Raw genomic sequence first — 17,814 nt, forward strand, 5'->3', positions numbered from 1 at the left:
TGGACCCAGGAGAGCAGAGAGGCCTCCCCTACAGCTTCAAGAACAGATAATACTTTCTTATGGGACTGTTGTATATGTATGTATGTATTTATTTATATAGCACCATTACTGTACATAGCACGTCACAGCAGTAATACACGTGGTAATCATATAAATAACAAATAGTACAAATAACAGATCATGGGAATAAGTGCTTCAGACATAAAAGTAACATTGTAGAAGAGGGTTCCCTGCTCCGAAGAGCTCACAATCTAATTGGTAGGTAGAACGTACAAAGACAGTAGGAGGGCATTCAGGTAAGTGCATCTGCAGGGGGCCAAGCTTTATGTATCGTGTATAGTATTAGCCACAGTGCTATTCATATGCTTCTTTAAGCAGGTGTGTCTTAAGATGGGTCTTAAAGGTGGATAGAGAGGGTGCTAGTCGGGTATTGAGGGGAAGAGCATTCCAGAGGTGCGGGGCAGTCAGTGAGAAAGGTTTAAGGCAGGAGAGGGCTTTAGATACGAAAGGGGTAGAGAGAAGACATCCTTGATCAGAACGCAAGAGTCGGGATGGTGCATAGCGAGAAATTAGGGCTAAGATGTAAGGAGGGGCAGAAGAGTGTAAAGCTTTAAAATTGAGGAGAAGAATGGAGTGTGAGATGCGGGATTTGATAGGAAGCCACAAGAGGGATTTCATCAGGGGAGGCGCTGAGACAGATTTAGGAAAGAGTAGAGTGAGTCTGGCAGCAGCGTTTAGGATAGATTGTAGGGGAGACAGGTGAGAGGCAGGAAGGCCGGACAGCAGGAGGTTACAGTAATCAAGACGGGAGAGAATGAGGACCTGAGTCAGAGTTTTAGCAGTCGAGCAACAGAGGAAAGGGTGTATCTTTGTTATATTGCGGAGGAAAAAGTGACAGGTTTTAGATATGTTTTCAATGTGAGGGGCGAATGTGAGAGAGGAGTCAAGTGTGACCCCTAAGCAGCGTGCTTGGGCTACTGGGTGAATGATGGTACTTCCAACAGTAATGTGGAAGGAGGTGGTAAGGCCAGGTTTGGGAGGAAGTATGAGGAGCTCTATTTTTGCCATGTTAAGTTTAAGTCGGCGGAGGGCCATCCAGGATGATATAGCAGAGAGACATTCAGAAACTTTGGTCTGTACAGCAGGTGTAATGTCAGGAGTTGAAAGGTAAATTTGTGTGTCATCAGCATAAAGGTGATATTTAAACCCAAGAGATGTGATTAGGTCACCTAGAGAAAGTGTGTACAGAGAAAAGAGAAGAGGTCCCAGGACAGAGCCCTGGGGTACCCCCACAGAGAGATCGATAGAGGAGGAGGCGGTGTTAGCAAAAGAGACACTGAAAGTATGATGGGAGAGGTAAGAGGAGATCCAGGTTAGAGGTTTGTTCCGAATACCTAGAGTATGGAGAATGTGGAGGAGAAGAGGGTGGTCCACTGTGTCAAATGCTGCAGAGAGGTCGAGTAATATGAGCAGAGTGTAATGACCTCTGTCTTTGGCAGCATGGAGGTCATTAGTTATTTTAGTGAGCGCTGTTTCAGTGGAGTGAGTAGTGCGGGGGCCAGATTGTAGAGGGTCTAGGAGAGAATGGGTGTTGAGAAAGTGGAGCAGGCGAGAGAATACAAGACGTTCAAGAGGTTTAGAGGCAAAAGGCAGGAGGGAGACAGGTCGATAGTTAGAAAGACAGGTAGGTATATGTGTGTGTGTGTGTGTGTGTGTGTGTGTGTGTGTTTGTGTGTATATATATATATATATATATATATATATATATATATATATATATATATAATGTGTGTATATATGTATGTTTGGGGGTAGTAATTAGCTTTGCTACCCACCCAGTTAGAGAGGGCTGGACTACATGTGTAGATATTCTCCAAAGCGGAGTAGGTCTTTCTTTTGTTTCTTTTGAATGTTTTGCTGTGTTAAAGGGACAGGCGCAATAAAGCCTCATTTTAGTTTACTTTAAACGGTCTCCATTGTGCACGTCTTTACGTGGGCCTATGCTGTAAGCCTTATCGAGGCCTTTTCACCAAAAAGGCCTCCTGCTATTCAGTAAGCCTCGATACGTGGCCGATAAAAGCCTTTGTCTGCATTTAAATAATAAAATAAAATTGCCCGGCGAGCCACGATACGCCACTTATCAGCGAGTTCTCACATTCGTGCATTTCGTTTGGCCTCGAGTAGATTATCCGGGCTCTAGAATGGCGATTTCCTAAGAAAAACATCTCGCCAGGAAAACATACTGTATCATGAAGGTGGTGCGAGATAGCTGTGTGCGCCACGGGAAGATGTGAGAGACAGCTGTGTGTGCCACGGGAAGATGTGCAAGATAGCTGTGTGTGTGCCACGGGAAGACGTGCAAAATAGCGGTGTGTGTGCCACGGGAAGATGTGAGAGATAGCTGTGTGTGCCATGGGAAGACGTGAGAGATGGTGATGTGTGTGCCACGGGAAGACTTGCGAGGTAGCGGTGTGTGCCATGGGAAGACGTGAGGTAGCGGTGTGTGTGCCACGGGAAGACGTGAGAGATAGCTGTGTGTGTGTGTGCCACGGGAAGACGTGCGAGATAGCGATTTGTGTGCCATGGGAAGATGGAAGAGACAGCGGTGTGTGTGCCACAGGAAGACGTGAAAGGTAGAGGTGTGTGTGCCATGAGAAGACGTGCGAGATAGCGGTGTGTGTGCCACGGGAAGATTTGCGAGATAGCGGTTTGTGTGCCACTGGAAGACGTGAGGGATAGCGTTGTGTGCCACGGAAAGACGTGAGAGATAGAACCAGAACGTGTTTAGAACGTGTTTCCTGGAACCAGGGTCACGAATGATGTATGAATAGTTCCAGTAAGCTCAACTCATGTCCTCCCTCTTCCAAAGCATGACAAGTCCTTAATGTCTTTCTTAACGATGTGACACCGGCCGGTATCACTGGTATCAAGGTCCCTTGGCCAAGGTTCTTTGGCAAAGGATGCAGGGTGGATGCACAGCTCCAGGTTTGCTGGTTGCACCACAATGTCTTTGTATAAAAGTCTCTGGCACTGTTTCCTTTTAGCCTTGTGAGAGAACAGTCTTTTTGTCTCTGTAGTTTTACCCACAGAGTGCATCCCCTTGTAGGTATGCCAGTCGTGGTAGCTTGTCGCTCTGTCACCTGGCGTTCGGCAGAAGGAGATGGCTTTTGGCTCCTTGCGGAAGCGGAACAACACTTCTGGAAGACTGGCTGTCAAGTCCAGCCCAATGAAGAGGGCGTCGTTCAGGGGGACTCCCTGGAGCTGAGCGCTGGGGCTGAACACTACCCGGATTTGATCAGGTTCCTGAGGGTGGTAGGCCCTAGATGATTGGGGGTACCGGCCTTCTTCACCTTTCTCCATTGGAGGTGCTGGCTTTGCGTGGCCGGTAAAGACCATCTTCTGGATGAAGGCCACAAGGTTGTTTTTGGTCTCTAGTTCCCTTTTAGGGTCGCGGAGGTGCGAAGTGAACCTAGAGATGGCATGTTCGCCATTGTTTGGGAAGCGTCCTTTTGGTGAATGGAATGGTAGCGGAGTCACCCAACTGCCTAGTCCGTCTTTAGAGAGCTCCTTGACAGTTAACCTCGGGAATCCTCTATTTTCCCTCGATGGTGTTTGTTTGCCGTCCCTTGTTGTTTGGAACGCTGTGCACTGTAGGTCATCGGTGCATTTCTCTTGCACGAGAACATCTCCACGTAGTTTGGTGAAACGCTTTTGTGTCTCTCTGTTGACTGCCATCGGGGGGTAATTGTCTCCCTGGACGTGACGAAGAACAGTCTCTTTTGCCCTAGTGAATCCCTTTATGAAATATCTCTGTGGCTGTCTCTTTTTAGACGTGTGAGAGGACAGTCCTTTTGACACTGTGGCTTCACCTGTAGAGCGCAATCTTTTGCGGCTACGCCAGCCGTGGCAGCCGGCTGCTTTGTCGCTTGACACTCTGTGGAGAGGAACAACTGTACGCTTTAGTCGTGCCATTGCTCGCGAGAGGACTGTTTGATTGTTTATTGCCATTTGGGCGATCCCTTTGTCGGTCACCTTTGGGAGGTCACTTCCTTCCCTTGGTGGAGTCGACTCATCGTCCTTAGCTGTCTGGACTGCTGAGCATCCCAGGCCATTGTCACATTCCTCCGATGTGAGGATGTTTTTGTTGATCTCAGGGGTGCGACCTTGTCTTTTCTCTTCACTTGGCCCTTCGGTCACTTGGAGATGGCCAAGACATGGTTCAGAGAGAGATGTGTGTCCAAATTCTGTTACCACCGTTCTGCGGGCGTCAACATAGTCTTGCCCGTGCTCTCTGTTGGTGCACGCGTTGCCCACTATCACCCATCCTAGGTCAAGTCTTTGGGCGTATGGTGCGTTGTGGGGTCCGTTATGCTGTTTACGGACTTTATGTACCCTCATGATGTCCCTGCCGAGCAGCAGCAAGATCTTGGCGCCTTGTTCTACCGGCCGGATGTGGTTGGCTATTCCTTTGAGGTGGGGGTAATGGCGTGCCACGTCTGGTGTGGGAATCTCATCCCTGTTTGTGGCCATGTGGTTACACTTGATGAGTGTGGGGAGAGCTATTTTCACTCTGTTATCCACTGAACATATGACGTAATCGCTTGCTCTTCTCCCTGTTGACTCAGTTGACCCTGCACAGGTTCTGAGGGTGTAGGTTGAGGCATTATCCTGTAAGTTGAATAGGTTGAAGAACTCCGTCTTCGCCAATGATCTGTTGCTTTGGTCGTCGAGGATTGCATACATCCGAATAGCCTTCTCAGGTTGTCCCTGGGGGTGCACCGCGACAAGGCATATTTTGGAGCAGGACATTTTGTCACCTTCTTTTCTGCAAACCTCAGTGCGCTGAGATGTGACGGATGTCGGCTCTCCTTCCTCTTTCTCCCCGCCATGCTCCGCTATGGAGGATGGGTTGTGGAGTTGGTGGAGTGTCATCGCCTCTGGGTGTAACGCTGTCACGTGCTTGTCACTCTCGCACACTGTGCATTTGATCTCTTCTTTACAGTCCCTGGCTAGGTGAGTCGTGGAACCGCAGCACCTGAAGCAAACTCTGAATTCTCCAAGTAACCTCTTGCGTTCCTCTAGGGACTTCATCCTGAACCCAAAGCACTCGTTAAGTGGGTGTGGTTTCTTGTGTATGGGACATTCCCTGTTTGGGTCCCTTGGTTCTATGTCTCCGGCGACCGACTGATCGGGAGTAGTTTGGGTCGTGGGAGGCACGTCCGTCCTGTGGACCGAGATGGGTGTTTGAGTGTTACCGTATCTCGTCACGGGTCTCTCATTCCTCAGGCTGCTTGCACTGTGTGTGGTTTGCGCACCTAAGATGAAACTGGGATCGTTCCTTGTCCTTTCCGCTTCGCGGATGATGCTCACGAAGAATGAGAATGGGGGGAAGGCGACTTGCTTCTCACTTTTGTATTTGGAGCCTTGTGAGATCCATTTTTCTTGGAGGTTGTAGGGTAGCTTCTCCAGGATGGGTCTCACTCCACGAGCTGAGTCTAGGGCGTTGAGACCTATTAAGGGATGGTCTTTCCTCACGAACTCCATTTCTTGCAGCAGGTCCCCGAGCTCTCGTAACTTCGAGTAGTCTTTAGTTGTGATCCTGGGGAAGCTGTCGATTCTTTTGAAGAGCGAATCCTCGACCGCTTCGGGGCTGCCGTAGGACTCTTCCAGCCTTTCCCACACTAGGTCAAGACCTACTTGGGGTTGGTGCGCGTTTGCCGCCCGAAGTCTCTGCGCTTGCTCCCTGGATACGTTCCCCAGGAACTTGACTAACAGGTTGAGCTCTTCCCTTGCTGAGAAGTCCAAGCTGTCGATTGCATCTTTGAACGTGAACTTCCATGTCCGGTAGTTCTCAGGGCGGTTGTCGAAGCTGATGAGTCCTGCGTGCACCAAGTCGCGCCGGATCATGTACTTGGCTATGTCTGTCAGACCTGAGACATCGGCGCGTTTGTCCCGTTCTGAGGTAGTTGCTGGGAGGGTCCGTGCGGTCGCCTCTTCCTTGGCGTGGACGCGTGATGACTGCTGGCCAGTGTGAGGGGCTGTTTTCTCCCGCGTGGGTGTACCTGGATTGCGAGCCTGTTGTGGTGCATCCGTGTGCGCGCTGGCGTGTGGATCACTATTGTGGCTGTGGCTATCCCAGGCAGCATGTACCATTGCAGGAACGGCATCTTCTCCTCGTGGGCCTAGCAAGTCTTCGTTGTCTGTGGAGTCGCTCCATCCGTGTTGGGATGGTGCGCTGGTGTTTGCACTGAAGAGGCTCCTTACGTAGTCTTTGGTGCGTTGGGCCGGATCCTCTGAGGCAATCCGTCTGTACGGTTGCTCCCCGCCGTCCTGTTGCGCGGCTGTTTCTAGGACTTTGGCTTGGGCTATAGCGGCGGCAGCTTCTCTTTCTTGATTTAGGGCCTCTAGGTTGGCGTCCACCTCTGATTTTTTCCGTGCAGCGGTAGCGGCGGTGGCAGCGGCTGCAGCGGCGGTGGCTGCAGCGGCGGCTGTCTGCTCTTCCTCTTCCAAGCGGGCCCTTTCTAGTTTCATGGCTGCCTCTTTCTGAGCGTATGCGGCCCTGGCGCGTGCAGCCTCTGCGGTGGCTCGCGCCTTGGTGGCGTTTGCGCTTGCGCTTGACGCGTGAGATTGCGCTGATCTTGCTGACCTTGATGAGTGTCTGGATGTGTTTGAGCGCTGCGATGCGGTCTCCAGGAGGAGCTCTTTTCTCACGCTTTGAGCGTCTGTGATGGCGGCCCGCACGCGGCTGTCACGTGCAAGATCAATGTTATTTTGTAAGTCTCTTTCTTGCAGGCTTTCGCCGGTGTTGGTTCTGGTCAAGTAGGTGATGTATGTTTCTGACAGCCCTTGGTAGCACGAGTGATTAGACTTTATTTGAATAATTGCCTGTGCGAGCTGTTGTGCATTATCGCCAATACTAACAACATTGCGTAACTCCAATGCGGTTGTTTCCCAGGCCAACTCTAATTTAGCGCGGTGCGCTCCAATGTCAGTCTCATATTTTTCGCGGGCCTTTGGTGTCAGTGTGACTGTCCGTTTAGGCCTTGCGTCTGTCTGCGCCTGTTGCAGTTGCGCAGCGGTCTCTGTGTCTGAGTGATCGCTTTCCTGCGTGATGCCTGGTGAGGCTCTGAGTTCTGCCATGCTGTAGGTGTGTGTAGGCTTTTAGCCAGTGCGTGTGGCGTGCGGTCTTTTACCTTGTCAGCGATGGGCTTCTGTCTCAGATGATGCCGAGCAGTGTCCTGCAGCGTGCAGCGTAGGGGTAGCTGTACTCACAGGTGTACGGTGGTTCTGACCCGTGTCCTGGCGGGTGTCTGGTAGCGTGGCCCTTGATGGCGCTAGCCGTGGGGACGTGCGCAGGAGTAGGTAAGATGGTGGCTCCTCACTATGGGCTGTGCAGAGGGTGAACTCAGACAGAGAAAAGGCAGTTAGGTTTGTGTAAGAAGCACTGTGTTGCAAGGCTGCTGTGCAGTGAGCAGTTTGAGCTACTTGGTGCTTCCTTTGTCTGCTGTAGAGGCTGCTCTGTATTAGCTGTGTAAGCTGCTAGCTTGTACTGCTTTAGAGGCTGCTCTGTGTATCATGGAGTCTGGAGTAGCAGCTCCTGTAAGTGTCTGTAAGGCACACGATATCTTTTCACTGTGCTGTTTAAACTGCTGCTTGTTTTTGGAGAAAGCTGTAGCAGTTTGCTGTATAGCTGTGTAGAGCTGCACTTTTGTAGCATGAAGGCTGTGAGTGATAGCTTCTGCGTAGACCTCTAATACACAGTCTCTCTCTTACTTTCCTGGAACCAGGGTCACGAATGATGTATGAATAGTTCCAGTTAGCTTAACTCATGTCCTCCCTCTTCCAAAGCATGACAAGTCCTTAATGTCTTTCTTAATTTTATTGCTGGATTAGAAAACAAAGGAACTTGTGGGTGTAGTGTAGGCAGAGAGTGCTTCTCTATGTGTGGGCAGAGAGTGCTTCTCTATGTGTGGGCAGAGAGTGCTTCTCTATGTGTGGGCAGAGAGTGCTTCTCTATGTGTGGGCAGAGAGTGCTTCTCTATGTGTGGGCAGAGAGCGCTTCTCTATGTGTGGGCAGAGAGTGCTTCTCTATGTGTGGGCAGAGAGTGCTTCTCTATGTGTGGGCAGAGAGCGCTTCTCTATGTGTGGGCAGAGAGCGCTTCTCTATGTGTGGGCAGAGAGCGCTTCTCTATGTGTAGGCAGAGAGTGCTTCTCTATGTGTGGGCAGAGAGTGCTTCTCTATGTGTAGGCAGAGAGTGCTTCTCTATGTGTAGGCAGAGAGCGCTTCTCTATGTGTAGGCAGAGAGCGCTTCTCTATGTGTAGGCAGAGAGTGCTTCTCTATGTGTAGGCAGAGAGCGCTTCTCTATGTGTGGGCAGAGAGTGCTTCTCTATGTGTGGGCAGAGAGTGCTTCTCTATGTGTGGCAGAGAGCGCTTCTCTATGTGTGGGCAGAGAGTGCTTCTCTATGTGTGGGCAGAGAGTGCTTCTCTATGTGTGGCAGAGAGCGCTTCTCTATGTGTGGGCAGAGAGTGCTTCTCTATGTGTGGGCAGAGAGTGCTTCTCTATGTGTGGGCAGAGAGGGCTTCTCTATGTGTGGGCAGAGAGCGCTTCTCTATGTGTGGGCAGAGAGTGCTTCTCTATGTGTGGGCAGAGAGTGCTTCTCTATGTGTGGGCAGAGAGTGCTTCTCTATGTGTGGCAGAGAGCGCTTCTCTATGTGTGGGCAGAGAGTGCTTCTCTATGTGGGATGCTTCTATGGGGTTAGACTATGGTAAGAGAGAAAGGCCTTACCAGGGGTGGAAGCGGACAGGTCTGTACTCACTGTGATCTAGGGTAGAAAGGAAGTGAAGGGGAATGTGGGTAAAGGGAATAGCCTTGGGACAGACCATCTTGAACAAACAGGAGGGGGGCAGACTAGCCCATACTGAGAAGCTCAGAGGCTGCTGTAGCAACTCACTGGCTGCCTGCTCACAGGCAGAAAGGGCAACATATTGATACATCACACAGGCACGGTGTGTGTATGTGGAACAAATGCCTGCAGCTGAACTTAAGGAGCTGACAAGCAGAAGGGGGGTCGGGCAGAAATGTGATTCTTGTTCCATGACACTCCCCGTCTGGTATCTGGAGATACCACTATATAACTGGAATATGTGTGTGTGTGTGTGTGTGTGTGTGTGTGTGTGTGTGTGTGTGTGTGTGTGTGTGTGTGTGTGTGTGTGTGTGTGTGTGTGTGTGTGTGTGTGTGTGTGTGTGTGTGTGTGTGTGTGTGTGTGTGTGTACTGCACCGACACACTTTATTCGAGCAAATACCCAGTATGTACCTGGCAGATACCTGGAATGCGCCACTCCTCACCTCTGACAAGCCCCGTTGCGTTTGCCTTCCCAGCCTGGGTTCATGCCTGGCTGACGGGCGGCTGATCTGTTAAATGATAATGATTAGGATTTAATAGGCTGCAATGCTTCGCGTGTCTACCAGATGGCATAAATTCATGAATTGTAATGCAGTATATATATATATACTGTGCAGTATTGCAGCCAGCGGGAATAAAATGCTTCAATCCCTGCCTGGAAAATACCTCAATGCACTCGGGCAGAAAACAGTCACAAACCCCAATACACCCGGGTATACCCGAATTCGTGGGACTAGCCGAGCTCGAATAAAGTGTGTCGCCAGTGTATGTGTGTGTGTATGTGTGTGTGTGTGTGTGTGTGTGTGTGTGTGTGTGTGTGTGTGTGTGTGTGTATGTGGGACAAATGCCTGCAGCTGAACTTAAGGAGCTGACAAGCAGAAGGGGGGTCGGGCAGAAATGTGATTCTTGTTCCATGACAGTGTGTGCCATGGGAAGACATGAGAGATAGCGATGTGTGTGCCACGGGAAGACATGCGAGATAGCGATGTGTGTGCCACGGGAAGACATGAGAGATAGCGATGTGTGTGCCACGGGAAGACATGCGAGATAGCGATGTGTGTGCCACGGGAAGACATGAGAGATAGCGATGTGTGTGCCATGGGAAGACATGAGAGATAGCGATGTGTGTGCCACGGGAAGACATGAGAGATAGCGATGTGTGTGCCACGGGAAGACATGAGAGATAGCGATGTGTGTGCCATGGGAAGACATGAGAGATAGCGATGTGTGTGCCACGGGAAGACATGAGAGATAGCGATGTGTGTGCCACGGGAAGACATGAGAGATAGCGATGTGTGTGCCACGGGAAGACATGAGAGATAGCGATGTGTGTGCCACGGGAAGACATGCGAGATAGCGATGTGTGTGCCACGGGAAGACATGCGAGATAGCGATGTGTGTGCCATGGGAAGACATGCGAGATAGCGATGTGTGTGCCATGGGAAGACATGCGAGATAGCGATGTGTGTGCCACGGGAAGACATGAGAGATAGCGATGTGTGTGCCACGGGAAGACATGCGAGATAGCGATGTGTGTGCCACGGGAAGACATGCGAGATAGCGATGTGTGTGCCATGGGAAGACATGCGAGATAGCGATGTGTGTGCCACGGGAAGACATGCGAGATAGCGATGTGTGTGCCACGGGAAGACATGAGAGATAGCGATGTGTGTGCCACGGGAAGACATGAGAGATAGCGATGTGTGTGCCATGGGAAGACATGAGAGATAGCGATGTGTGTGCCACGGGAAGACATGAGAGATAGCGATGTGTGTGCCACGGGAAGACATGAGAGATAGCGATGTGTGTGCCACGAGAAGACATGCGAGATAGCGATGTGTGTGCCACGGGAAGACATGAGAGATAGCGATGTGTGTGCCACGGGAAGACATGCGAGATAGCGATGTGTGTGCCATGGGAAGACATGCGAGATAGCGATGTGTGTGCCACGGGAAGACATGAGAGATAGCGATGTGTGTGCCACGGGAAGACATGCGAGATAGCGATGTGTGTGCCACGGGAAGACATGAGAGATAGCGATGTGTGTGCCATGGGAAGACATGAGAGATAGCGATGTGTGTGCCACGGGAAGACATGAGAGATAGCGATGTGTGTGCCACGGGAAGACATGAGAGATAGCGATGTGTGTGCCACGAGAAGACATGCGAGATAGCGATGTGTGTGCCACAGGAAGACATGAGAGATAGCTATGTGTGTGCCACGGGAAGACATGAGAGATAGCGATGTGTGTGCCACGGGAAGACATGCGAGATAGCGATGTGTGTGCCATGGGAAGACATGCGAGATAGCGATGTGTGTGCCACGGGAAGACATGCGAGATAGCGATGTGTGTGCCACGGGAAGACATGAGAGATAGCGATGTGTGTGCCACGGGAAGACATGAGAGATAGCGATGTGTGTGCCATGGGAAGACATGAGAGATAGCGATGTGTGTGCCACGGGAAGACATGAGAGATAGCGATGTGTGTGCCACGGGAAGACATGAGAGATAGCGATGTGTGTGCCACGAGAAGACATGCGAGATAGCGATGTGTGTGCCACGGGAAGACATGAGAGATAGCGATGTGTGTGCCACGGGAAGACATGCGAGATAGCGATGTGTGTGCCATGGGAAGACATGCGAGATAGCGATGTGTGTGCCACGGGAAGACATGAGAGATAGCGATGTGTGTGCCACGGGAAGACATGCGAGATAGCGATGTGTGTGCCACGGGAAGACATGAGAGATAGCGATGTGTGTGCCATGGGAAGACATGAGAGATAGCGATGTGTGTGCCACGGGAAGACATGAGAGATAGCGATGTGTGTGCCACGGGAAGACATGAGAGATAGCGATGTGTGTGCCACGAGAAGACATGCGAGATAGCGATGTGTGTGCCACAGGAAGACATGAGAGATAGCTATGTGTGTGCCACGGGAAGACATGAGAGATAGCGATGTGTGTGCCACGGGAAGACATGCGAGATAGCGATGTGTGTGCCATGGGAAGACATGCGAGATAGCGATGTGTGTGCCACGGGAAGACATGAGAGATAGCGATGTGTGTGCCATGGGAAGACATGAGAGATAGCGATGTGTGTGCCACGGGAAGACATGCGAGATAGCGGTGTGTGTGAGAGATAGCTGTGTGTGCCACGGGAAGATGTGAGAGATAGCGGTGTGTGCCACGTCTCCCTAGCATTATGGGATATAATTGTAGATGGCCGTATTGTTCACCGTGACAAATAGCTGTATAACGGTAACTAGCTGTGAGTCTCAGTGGAAGGTGCATATACGGGCCACGGCTGATGGCTGTATAGGTGACAGTTGTTGATAGCCGTGTAGGTGAAAGTGGCAGATAGCTGTGTGTGTTGGCGTGGTACAATACTCTTACCGCCGCCACTTTCCTTTCAGACCAACATGATCCCGGGGTCTCCGGGCAGCGAGGACTCGGACAGCGGGTTTAACCGCCAGCGCCGCCGCAAGCTGTCCTTCCGCCGACGCACGGACAACGGGCAGTCCCAGGGCGGCGTGTGTAATGCAGAGAGCGGGCAGGGTATGTGCAGGGAGCGCTGCGTGGGATTAACCCCTTATCTGCCACGCCAGCCCGTCCGCTCAACATCGCTCGCGGGTTTCTGCGGCAAAACCTGTATCTGTCACCGAAACTCAGACCCCCCCCCTTTCACTACCCACAGTAACAGAGAGATCCCCCCCAACCCCACCTATCCCCCGCATTTCCCACGGAACAGAGGCAGTAACGGCCGAGAGAAATCCCCCCCCCCCCACACTGTCCTTTCTCCTACCCCCCCCCCACTCTGCCCATTCTCACCCCCCCACTCTGCCCATTCTTTCTCCCCCACTCTGTCCATTCTCCTACGCTCCCCCCCACTCCCCCCATTCTCTCTCCCCCCCACTCTGCCCATTCTCATACACCCCACACTCTGCCCATTCTCCTACCCCCCCCCACTCTGCCCATTATCTCCCCCCCCCCCACTCTGCCCATTCTCTCACCCCCCCCCCCCGTTCACTTCCCACAGTAACAGAGAGAAATCCCCCCAATCCCCCCGCATTTCCCACGGTCACAGAGGCAGTAACGGCCGGGAGAAATCCCCCCCCCCCCACTCTGTCCTTTCTCCTACCCTCCCACCCACTCCCCCCCATTCTCTCTCCCCCCCACTCTGCCCATTCTTAACACCCCCCACTCTGCCCATTCTCCTACACCCCCACTCTGCCCATTCTCCTACACCCCCACTCTGCCCATTCTCCTACACCCCCACCCTGCCCATTCTCCTACACCCCCACTCTGCCCATTCTCCTACCCCCCCACTCTGCCCATTCTCCTACACCCCCACTCTGCCCATTCTCCTACCCCCCCACTCTGCCCATTCTCCTACCCCCCCACTCTGCCCATTCTCCTACCCCCCCACTCTGCCCATTCTCCTACCCCCCCACTCTGCCCATTCTCCTACACCCCCACTCTACCCATTCTCCTACACCCCCACTCTGCCCATTCTCCTACACCCCCACTCTGCCCATTGTCCCCCCCCCACTCTGCCCATTCTCTCACCCCCCCACTCTGCCCATTCTCTCACCCCCCCACTCTGCCCATTCTCCTACACCCCCACTCTGCCCATTCTCCTACACCCCCACTCTGCCCATTCTCTCACCCCCCACTCTGCCCATTCTCTCACCCCCCCACTCTGCCCATTCTCCTACCCCCCACTCTGCCCATTCTCCTACTCCCCCACTCTGCCCATTCTCTCACCACCCCACTCTGCCCATTCTCTCCCCCCCCCCACTCTGCCCATTCTCCCCACCCCCACTCTGCCCATTCACCCCTCCCACTCTGCCCATTCTCTCACCCCCCACTCTGCCCATTCTCTCCCCCCCACTCTGCCCATTCTCCCCCCCTACTCTGGCCATTCTCCTACCCCCCCACTCTGGCCATTCTCCTACCCCCCCCACTCTGCCCATTCTCCTACACCCCCACTCTGCTCATTCTCTCCCCCCCCTCTGCCCATTCTTCCCCCCACTCTGCCCATTCTCTCCCCCCCACTCTGCCCATTCTCCTACCCCCCCACTCTGCCCATTCTCTCCCCCCCCCACTCTGCCCATTCCCCCCTCCCACTCTGCCCATTCTCTCACCACCCCACTCTGCCATTCTCTCACCCCCCCACTCTGCCCATTCTCTCCCCCCCTCTGCCCATTCTCCCCCCCACTTTGCCCATTCTCCCCCCCCCCCCACTATGGCCATTCTCCTACCCCCCACTCTGCCCATTCTCGTATCCCCCCCCACTCTGCCCATTCTCGTATCCCCCCCCACTCTGCCCATTCTCCCCCCCCCCACTCTGCCCATTCTCTCCCCCCCCCCCCCACTCTGCCCATTCTCCTACCCCCCCACTCTGCCCATTCTCCCCCCCCCACTCTGCCCATTCTCCCCCCCCACTCTGCCCATTCTCCCCCTCCACTCTGCCCATTCTCCCCCCCCCCCACTCTGCCCATTCTCCTACACCCCCACTCTGCCCATTCTCTCCTCCCCACTCTGCCCATTCTCTCCCCCCAATCTGCCCATTCTCCCCCCCACTCTGCCAATTCTCTCCCCCCACTCTGCCCATTCTCCCCCCCACTCTCTGCCCATTCTCTCCCCCCCCACTCTGCCCATTCTCCCCCCCCCCACTCTGCCAATTCTCCCCCCCTCTGCCAATTCTCCCCCCCTCTGCCCATTCTCCCCCCCACTCTGCCAATTCTCTCCCCCCACTCTGCCCATTCTCTTCCCCCCCACTCTCTGCCCATTCTCTCCCCCCCCACTCTGCCCATTCTCCCCCCCCCCACTCTGCCAATTCTCCCCCCCTCTGCCAATTCTCCCCCCCTCTGCCCATTCTCTCCCCCCCACACTCTGCCCATTCTCCCCCCCCCACACTCTGCCCATTCTCTCCCCCCCACACTGCCCATTCTCTCCCCCCCCACTCTGCCCATTCTCCCCCCCACTCTGCCAATTCTCCCCCCCTCTGCCAATTCCCCCCCCCTCTGCCCATTCTCTCCCCCCCACACTCTGCCCATTCTCTCCCCCCCACACTCTGCCCATTCTCTCCCCCCCACACTGCCCATTCTCTCCCCCCCCCCACTCTGCCAATTCTCCCCCCACACTCTGCCCATTCTCTCCCCCCACACTGCCCATTCTCTCCCCCCACACTGCCCATTCCCTCCCCCCACTCTGCCCATTCTCTCCCCCCCCTCCCCCCACTCTGCCCATTCTTTCCCCCCACACTGCCCATTCTCTCCCCCCTCCCTCCCCCCACACTGCCCATTCTCTCCCCCCCCTCCCCCCACTCTGCCCATTCTCTCCCCCCCCCCTTCCCCCCACTCTGCCCATTCTCCTCCCCCCCTCCCCCCACTCTGCCCATTCTCCTGTCGGCTATGAAACCTCAGACCACATCACTCACGTTCAGCAGTTCTGGATTTCCTCCCCCATCTCTTTTCGGCGTCTCTTCCATGAATTTGGGATGCACGTTTAATAAACTAGTAAAAGATAGAGTATTTAACAGGAACCGGACAGATAATCCATCATTGTATCACTATTGGTAAGCAATCGCTGATCTAACTATAATATTTAGGCGTCTCCCCAATCACTTTAAACACCACCCTGCCCCGTCCGTGACTACAACCCTCCCCACCACCTCCAAACCGCTAATCCTCCCAGGGCAGGTCACGCTGCTCGGGCCTAGCCCGTGTTTCACCCCGGCCAAGCCTCCCTCTAGTACTGCTATCACACCCACGCATGGAGAGAGAGAGTATTCCCATAGAGCATGGATGGTATTGCCTGCATTACTGAGACACATTACTCTCTCTGTCTCAGATGCCGGGGACAGTAGGAAGTCTCAGAGATCAGGGCATCTGGGCAGGAACAGCCCAGCAGCGGAGGCGAAGGGCGCGGCGTGGGAGGAGCAGCGCAGCAGCGGCCCCTCCAACACCCCCTCTAGTGACGATGAGCTGACGGCTCCAGGCTCAAACCCCATCGAATTGTCACCAACACGGGCAACGTGTAGCAACACCAACTTCCCTGCAGCCAACAGGGGAGAGGCGGTGGGGGATCCCAGCCCGGCCGATGTGTGCAATCATCTGTCAGGTACCAGACCCCACCACCGTGTACGGAGCCAGTGAGGGTATGGGAGGAAACACCGAGATAATGGGAGGCGAGAGAGGGAGGTGTGACTGAGAGAAGGCAGGGGTGCACCAGCAAGGGAGGGCGAGGAAGGTGCGAGCGAGGTGTGAGAGATGGGGCAATCATTGAGGCACCACTGCGAGTGGCAATGATGGAAAAGCCACCTTCTGCTGGCAGAGGAGATGAGAAGTGGAGATAGAGGAAACCCGTTGAGAAGGGATGGATAGGCAGTCACAAGGCAATGGGCGGGCAATCATTTGCAGCCAACTAGCGTTTCTTGCATTGCTTCTCCAGGGGCTTTTTCGGGGGTCTCAAACATCTTCAGCTTTTGGGGGGACAGAGGTGAGCAGCAGTACCAGGAGCTGCCACGGTGCACCATCCCTGCCCACGCCACGCTCCACGTTCCTGTGCCTTCCATGAGCCGGCGGCAGAAATGTGAACTGGGGAGCAGACTGGATCTCCTGCAGAAACAGCTGAACAGGTACCATCATCTTCCCGACATGGACACGCTCCCTTTGCTGTCTCGCCTCACTCGCTCTTTTCATTCTGCCACCTCCTCCTTTCCTCTCAACCTTGCCTCTCCACCATCTCTTTTCCTTCTATTTCCTACCTCTTCCCATCACGTTCTCTCATCTTCCTCTCCTTTCCTCTCCCCCTTCTCCTATCTTTCCACTTTCGTCATGTAACCCACACAGGGTCCTCTCTCACCCCACTGTCCACTGCATTTCACCCTTCTCTGTCCCTTCTCTCTGTCATATCCCCCACTCTCTCTGTTTAGTTATACACATGTTAACGATATGATATAACTCTTCCCCTTTCTTCTTGTCTCTCTTTCTTACAGCCTTCCTCTTTCTTTCAACCCTCTCCCACCTCTTTGTCGTCCTCAGGTTGGAGAGTCGCATGGTGACCGACATTAACACCATCATGCAGCTGCTGCAGAAGCAGGTGGTCCTGGTGCCCCCAGCATACAGCACCGTGTCCTCTCCCCCACAGGTGGTGGGTTACCCTCCCTGCAGAGAGCAGATGGTAGCGACCGTTCTCCCAGTACAGTCTCAGACACTGGCATCTTCTTCTCAGGTACCCAAAGTCCTCCCACTGACCCCACTCCATCCCAACAGCAGGTCCATCCCAACAGCAGGTCCATCCCAACAGCAGGTCCATCCCAACAGCAGGTCCATCCCAACAGCAGGTCCATCCCAACAGCAGGTCCTTCTCTCCGCCTTCCGGGGAAGAGACTCCTCTCACCTCTGCCACCACTTCCCTTTCTAATATATATATATATATATATATATATATATATGTGTATATGCGTGCGTGCGTGCGTGCGTGCGTGCGTGCGTGCGTATATATGTATTATTACAATATAGCTTCTAAAAAACACTTTTTTGCTAAGAAAAATAAAACAAAATGTGAAAATATTCCCCATTTCCAAACTTTCTGAGCACCCCCCCCCCCCCTCTCTCACAGGCTCCGGGACCCCCCACATACAGAACATCACTTACAAAACTACAATTGTAAAAAATCCTAATTACGTTTCTTTCTCACAAAACCCCCCAATTACCCGTACCCCTGTGAGTTCCCCACTACCTGTGTGCCACAGGGGAAGGACCCCCCAATTACCCGTACCCCTGTGTGTTCCCCACTACCTGTGCGCCACAGGGGAAGGACCCTCCAATTACCCGTACCCCTGTGTGTTCCCCACTAACTGTGCGCTACAGGGGAAGGACCCTCCAATTACCCGTACC

At 53.5% G+C, this 17,814-nt stretch overlaps 1 protein-coding gene across 3 annotated transcripts in view; it reads left to right on the forward strand.

The window, feature by feature from the left end:
- LOC142473263 (voltage-gated inwardly rectifying potassium channel KCNH2-like) overlaps positions 1 to 17,814 on the forward strand; it is a 219,014-nt gene that overhangs the window by 194,405 nt on the left and 6,795 nt on the right. For all 3 annotated transcript variants that reach the window (XM_075580454.1, XM_075580455.1, XM_075580456.1), the window contains 4 exons: positions 12,322 to 12,463; positions 15,764 to 16,033; positions 16,364 to 16,550; positions 16,957 to 17,146. In XM_075580454.1, the coding sequence (XP_075436569.1) occupies positions 12,322 to 12,463; positions 15,764 to 16,033; positions 16,364 to 16,550; positions 16,957 to 17,146 (789 nt within the window). The remainder of the gene's footprint in view (positions 1 to 12,321; positions 12,464 to 15,763; positions 16,034 to 16,363; positions 16,551 to 16,956; positions 17,147 to 17,814) is intronic.

This window comes from Ascaphus truei (genome assembly GCF_040206685.1).
Source record: "Ascaphus truei isolate aAscTru1 chromosome 2 unlocalized genomic scaffold, aAscTru1.hap1 SUPER_2_unloc_2, whole genome shotgun sequence".
Classification (NCBI taxonomy): domain Eukaryota; kingdom Metazoa; phylum Chordata; class Amphibia; order Anura; family Ascaphidae; genus Ascaphus; species Ascaphus truei.